Source organism: Polistes canadensis, unplaced genomic scaffold, assembly GCF_001313835.1.
Source record: "Polistes canadensis isolate GaletaPanama2010 unplaced genomic scaffold, ASM131383v1 scaffold_171, whole genome shotgun sequence".
Classification (NCBI taxonomy): Eukaryota; Metazoa; Arthropoda; class Insecta; order Hymenoptera; family Vespidae; genus Polistes; species Polistes canadensis.
This window is the reverse complement of record NW_014569718.1, coordinates 343,933-350,202: the sequence shown is the minus strand read 5'-3', so window position 1 is coordinate 350,202 and position 6,270 is coordinate 343,933. Positions and strand designations below refer to the sequence as shown.

Below are 6,270 nucleotides of genomic sequence, written 5' to 3'. Positions count from 1 at the left end.
AATTTTTTAAATATTATGATATATTCACAATTGATTAAGTTTTTTTTATAATGTGTCTTGAATAATTTCTTATGTGTATTTGTAATTGTATTAATTGTCTAATAATTTTTGTATGAAATAGAAACATTTTTCTATTCATATATTTGTATATTAAAAAAAGCATGCATCGGAGACATGCATTTTTTCATATTCACTTGTGTTTAAATATAAAAAAATACATTTTCTAATGCATCGAGAATTCGGTATTTTGTAATGTCCACTTTTTGGTCATTTAAATTGTTTTTTTTTTTTTAAATTTCATTATTTACTAAATAATTCAATTGAAAAGTTTTGATCGTGGATCATACATCGAATTTCATTTTCCCTCACATGCCCTTTTTATCTAGTTTTTTGTTATAGAAAGCACTGTATTTTTAAGCTGTAAGATTACATATAACAAAATAACATTTTATCAATGGATATTTACAACAATGTCTGCAATAGTATCCCAAGGTTTGTAATGCAAAATCATTTAGGATGTAAAAATAAATTAATAAAAATTACGTATAAGTTATACATAGTAATATAAAATTAATTTTTGTTTTAGGTTCATCGATATTGGCAAGATTCTTAATATCAATTTTAAATAATTTTTAACGACATAATTCTTCTTTTTTTTTGTAATATTTTAATTAATTTAAAGTTAAAATTGTTGATAAATGAATTTCAATTAGATTTTTCTATTTATAATTTTAATTAGAATACTGTATTCTTTGATAATATTGTACCGTCATAACTGTATTCTTTGATAGGATTGTACCGTTCATTGATAATGTTGTACCGTCATCGCGTTAAGTACTTAATATTGCCCACAGGTGGTCAAAGTAGGTAATATAAATCTAGTTAGGAAAAAAGTTGTCTTGTTAGCTTCTATGTAGTTTTGTATTCATTGGAAATATTAAGTAATGTTAGGCATTAATTACAAGAACAAAAATAAGGTTTATAAGAGTTTGACAAAATAGATAAAAGTAGGAATTATGCAAATGTGGCAACGTGAAGTTTACGAACGGGATGCATCATCACTGCATGTGTAAATTCCAAGATGTGACGTAGAAGGTAAAAGTAATGAAATCGTGGTAAGAACAACCAGCCAGATTCTAAATATGGGGAAACCAACAAGAGTAGTTGTTTGTGGAATGAAAGGTGTAGGAAAAACTGCATTGTTGGAACAGCTCATTCATGGAAATGTCACACCTAAGACGGTGAGATATCATTTTAATTATATAAATAATAATTTATTAAAATATGTTTCACATCTAAAGAATCATTTCAATCAATTGTTAAAGAATATTATTCGTTTATTATTCGATAGGAAATACATCCAACGATAGAAGACATTTATGTTGCTAATATAGAAACTGATCGTGGTACAAAGGAGAGAGTAAGATTCTATGACACCGCAGGCTTGGAATCATTGCAGAGCAATGCGAACAACCAACAACTTCCTCGACACTATCTTGGATTTGCTGATGGATATATTTTAGTTTACGATACAACCAAACCTGAATCGTTGGATGTTCTGTTGCCATTGAAAAAGGACATCGATAAGAACAAGGATAAGAAAGAAATAACAGTAGTAGTTTTAGGTAATAAAACTAATAATGAAAATAAATCAAACAGTTTAGAGAATACATCTAATAAGGGTAGTAATTGGTGTACCAGGGAAAAGATCAAACATTATGAAGTCAACGTAATGGATAGACAAACTTTGTTCGAACCTTTCATTTTCTTATCGTCTAAGTTAAATCCACCTCCAAACAAAAGTACATTTCCGCAATTGAGTATGGGTAGGAAAATAATTAAAACCGAGACTCCATAAGATATAAAGAAAAAAAAACAAAGATATCGTTTAATCTAATTCTAATGAATATATGAAAGTAATTTATCTGGCTGTGGTAATAAATATCATCTTGTTAAATAATATAATGCAAGGATGATTATAGGTATAGTTAAGTTTATTTTAAAACATTTTTTCGCAGATCTGATTAAAAAGAATCTTGATTTATAAATTTAAATATATATTGAATGAAGTACTTAAGTTTATTTATCACAAGACTCTAATAACAGTACAAGGATAATAAGCAAATGCTTATTATATTTTATCTTTATACATTATGCATTTTTCATAAGGTCTTCCTAAATCGTGTTAATTATTAAATTCATCGTGTATAATACTGATACAATGACATGGTATTTTACTTATGTTAGTGAATCGTATTAATCGTTTTCTTTTTTTTTTTTTTTTTAATGTATTTAAGTCATATGGCTTGAAGTACTTAAGTAAATACTTTATATATCAAACTAAACATTAGTTAATTAATTAAAGCCGAAGGCGTCGAGCTGCACACTTTAAATATAAACTTTTGTATTGCATTTATTACCCATAAGATACAAATTACCATTCGATCGGTTTAACCAACTGTTGTAAACGTATCGATGTATTAAACGCGTTATCCCAAATTCTACTGCTGATACCGAAACCTATATAAGAATAAAAAGATCATATAATAAAATACAACAATATTAATAATAATAATAAAAGAAAAATCGTTAAGATAATAACTAAACAAAATTACCTTTATCGTGATGAGAGAAATGATGATAATTGTGATATCTTTTTAAATTATATAAATATGTTTTGTTGTTGGGTGCACCATAATGCAAATAATAATGCGTTAAATCGTAACACAAGTATCCTGTGGGAAAAGTATAAAAAAGATTTTTCTTTCCTTTTCATATTTTTTTTTGTTTAGGTCTATATTTATTTACTTTATATGTTTTATTAATTTATATCGCGTAGAGCATAAATTGTTTAATTATATGCATATATTTGTCTGTTAAATAATTAGTAATAAGTAATAATAATAATGTTAATTTACCTGCAGTAGTACCAGCGGCAATAAAATTAGCTATAAAATCAGGAAATATCATTATGTACAAATTCCATATACCAATAGCCATTATGATACCAGCTATGGGTGGAAATACTAATCTCTGACTATCAAATGGTGCCTAGAATTAATAAAAAACAAAAGAAATGTATTTTAAATTTATATTTAATATACGAAATATGTATCTTATATATAGAAGACCAAATTAAGTTAGAAGCTTCCTGTTCTGAGAAAGGCAAACAAACTAAACGCTTTGCATGATTCATCTCTATAGACGTAGTTCAATGAATTCATTGGATACGTGTTTGCATACTAAATGTTCTCTCAAGAAACGTGTCTCATGAATCTGTCGTTTTTATCAAACGATTAAATAGATAAATTTACTTATTATCAGTATTGTGTATTATTCGAATTTACCTTGTGATGCAAACCATGTAGAAGAAAGTGCAATGTGATTAATATTTTGGAATTTTCTGGTGGCCTGTAATGAAATAATTTACGGTGTAACAAATATTCCTCAAATGTCCATAACAATACACCTGCTCCAAATGCTACCAGGCCTTTTAGTAATGAAACAACTGAAGAAAAGAAAAAAACAAAATCACAAAATTTATTTTATTATTATTTTTATTTATATATAGTTTTCATTTTGTTTTTTTTTAAGATAGTAATTATTAAATAACTTTAGAAAAAAGAAAGCAAGTATTATAAAACAAATAAGCTAATGTTGCGCACAGACATTTATTTAATATTTTTGTTTATTCTCTCTCGAATATAAATTATTAACAAATTATTAAACTATTTTAATAAGATATATAGATGATAATTGCGATTACTTACTTGGAAATTGATGATCTAAGATTAAATTAATTCCCGTGTAGAGAAATAATACACATATGGGGATCCAAACGATAGGTATCAGGTACCATGGTGTTATTGTTAAAAATTCTAATACATTGGATTGAAAAAGTCGTATGGGTCGATTCACAGGTAGATTAACCCATTCCCAATATTTGTCACTCAAACTGCCAACTTGATTTAGAAGTGGTGCATTCCAATCGATCAGACTCTAGGACGAATCTTAGTTTAAACATTTTCTTTTTTTATTTCTAATAATTTTCTAACTTTTCCTATTACAATTAATATTATCTAATTTATCTGTTTATCTCTAGATGACGTGTTTTTCCTCAGAATTGATAATTCGGATTATCTTAAAATCTTATTGATCATTGATTATCAATTTTCATATTTATCAATGAACGTATTTCCTTTTTATTTCTTCGTATTTTTCTTCTTTTTTTTTTATTTCATTGAAATATTTTAATTACGTAAGCTTATTTTCGAACGATATTATAATTTTTAATTCGCTATTCTTTTGTTTTTTTTTTATAGGCTTTATTTTATTTATCTAACGTTGTGGATTAAATCATATCTCGTAAAAAAATTTATCGCGTGAATAAAACACAAAAAAAAGAAATAAATGCAAAAGAAGAATATAATAAAACACAAAAGAAAGAATTAAATGCACACCGAATTGCATAATAACTCATTTTAACGTTAAGTATAGTTATTAATGCTGTTTTCTCATGTTGTCCTTCGTGTTTATTTAATATATCCAATATAAAAAAAAAAGAAAAACCAGAACAAAAATTTGAAAAACAATTTGTAATCTTTGGATCAAGGGATCAATATAGCAATCAATTAAAACAATAAATGAAAATGAGATGATAAAAATCCGTACAGAGAGAATAATTAATCAGATTATAATTATTTAATCGTTCTATATTCATTTATCTTATACTTTATTCTTATTTTTCTTTTTTTTTTTTTTCGAATTTCGTTTATCAGAAATACGATTATTATTACGAAACGAAGATATCAATCTTCGGACCTATATTCAATGTAACATAAGTAGTACTCGATAAAAAGAAAAATAATAATAAAAAAAAAGGAATAAAAGATATTCGTGTAAAATAATTTTTCTAATTAATTTCATTAATTATTAAATTCATTTTCATTTCATGATTTATTGATTTTATTTTTTTAAAAATAACTTACTTCAAGCTCGCTATATTTAATTTTATTATCCAATGCGTATTCGTCGAACAAATAAAGGGCTGCCTTAGAATGTGGATAATCTTTTAATACTCGATCCAAATGTTTGTCTTTGTAATAACTAAGCGTCTTCCTACCACCTGGATGATGATTTAAAAATTCACGAATATCAAAAATACGTCCTTTATATTTAACTATAAATCTGTCTTCTTCATTTTCTTTTTCTTCTTCACTTTCTTTTGTTGTTGCATATACGTTGTTGTCAGATGAATCATTATTATTATATCCTTGCAATGTATTTTCTTCGGCAACATTAATAGAGTCATTCTCATTTACATTGTTATATAGAAATTTATTAACGTGACGTAACTTAACGTGACTACTTTGTAATAAATTATTATAAGTTTCTTTCAATTCGCTCATAACTGTCATTTTATTTGTTTTCTTTTTTTTTGTTTGTCCCGTTCGTTCGATTTGTTTCTTTTTTCTTTCGTCGATTGATTTCAAATTACCGCCACGGTTATACTTTTTTTCTTTCTTTCTTTCTTTCTTGCTTGTTTTTACACACCAACAAACTAACCTACTGCACTACGAAAAAAAAAAAAATAAAAAAAAAAAAAACTATTAGAAGAATAAGAAAAAGAGAAAATGTAAAAATAATATATCACTAACTGGGAAAAAGATTAGACAACGTTAACACGCCAGTCACGCATATACTACTACATCAAATTCTACGCCTTCCTTGTTAAAAGCTTCATAGATAAGATTTCACAGGCGGCATTACGTGAACATCTCGATTATAATCATACTTCATCGCTAAATTTAATATTATCATCGATATGCTCTGTTCTCTATCTATCTATCTATCTATCTATCTATCCGTTTATCTATTTATTTATCTCTCTCTCTCTCTCTCTCTTTCTTTTTCTGTCTCTTTTACTTACTCTCAATTTCTTTTGCAATTTCTTTTTTTATTAATTACAAATTTTACGAATTCTTATTACCTGCTGTGTAACAATTCTCATTTTCATTATCTCATTTTCTATCTTTTCATATTTGCTTTTTCATACTTCATATATTATACGTAAACTCGTGAAACCATGACGTATTATTTATTGTCCTTGTAACATAACACTTTCGCAATTATTCTAACATAATAGTATACTCGATTATCCCTATATAATTATTTATATTGCATATCATCGATTGTAAATATTATTGCGATGATTTTTTTTTATTTTGTTTTTCTTTCTTTTTTTTTTTTTATATATATAATATTATTAAT

General features: G+C 26.0%; 2 protein-coding genes across 2 annotated transcripts; one reads left to right on the top strand and one right to left on the bottom strand.

Annotated features, from left to right (window-relative positions):
* The first annotated feature begins 833 nt into the window (after positions 1–833).
* Positions 834–1,926, top strand: LOC106789227 (NF-kappa-B inhibitor-interacting Ras-like protein). Its single transcript, XM_014753288.1, has 2 exons — positions 834–1,241; positions 1,352–1,926. The coding sequence occupies exons 1-2, from the start codon at positions 1,143–1,145 to the stop codon at positions 1,856–1,858; spliced, it is 606 nt and encodes a 201-aa protein (XP_014608774.1). The 5' UTR covers positions 834–1,142; the 3' UTR covers positions 1,859–1,926.
* A 134-nt stretch (positions 1,927–2,060) lies between these two features.
* LOC106789226 (fatty acid 2-hydroxylase) lies at positions 2,061–5,862 on the bottom strand. Its single transcript, XM_014753287.1, has 6 exons — positions 4,989–5,862; positions 3,771–3,999; positions 3,348–3,508; positions 2,919–3,051; positions 2,616–2,735; positions 2,061–2,520 (listed from the first exon to the last, which is right to left on the bottom strand). Exons 1-6 carry the CDS (start codon positions 5,415–5,417, stop codon positions 2,435–2,437), a joined length of 1,158 nt encoding a protein of 385 aa, XP_014608773.1. The 5' UTR covers positions 5,418–5,862; the 3' UTR covers positions 2,061–2,434.
* Positions 5,863–6,270: the final 408 nt, after the last annotated feature.

Bases quoted from the DNA above. Each gene is read 5' to 3' on its own strand.
- LOC106789227 (XM_014753288.1), top strand. From the start codon at position 1,143: ATGGGGAAACCAACAAGAGTAGTTGTTTGTGGAATGAAAGGTGTAGGA. The intron at 1,242-1,351 runs GTGAGATATCAT...ATTATTCGATAG, and splicing joins GAAATGTCACACCTAAGACG to GAAATACATCCAACGATAGA.
- LOC106789226 (XM_014753287.1), bottom strand. From the start codon at position 5,417: ATGACAGTTATGAGCGAATTGAAAGAAACTTATAATAATTTATTACAA. The intron at 3,509-3,770 runs GTAAGTAATCGC...TCTTTTCTTCAG, and splicing joins CTTAGATCATCAATTTCCAA to TTGTTTCATTACTAAAAGGC. The intron at 3,052-3,347 runs GTAAATTCGAAT...TATTAATTCTAG, and splicing joins TACATGGTTTGCATCACAAG to GCACCATTTGATAGTCAGAG.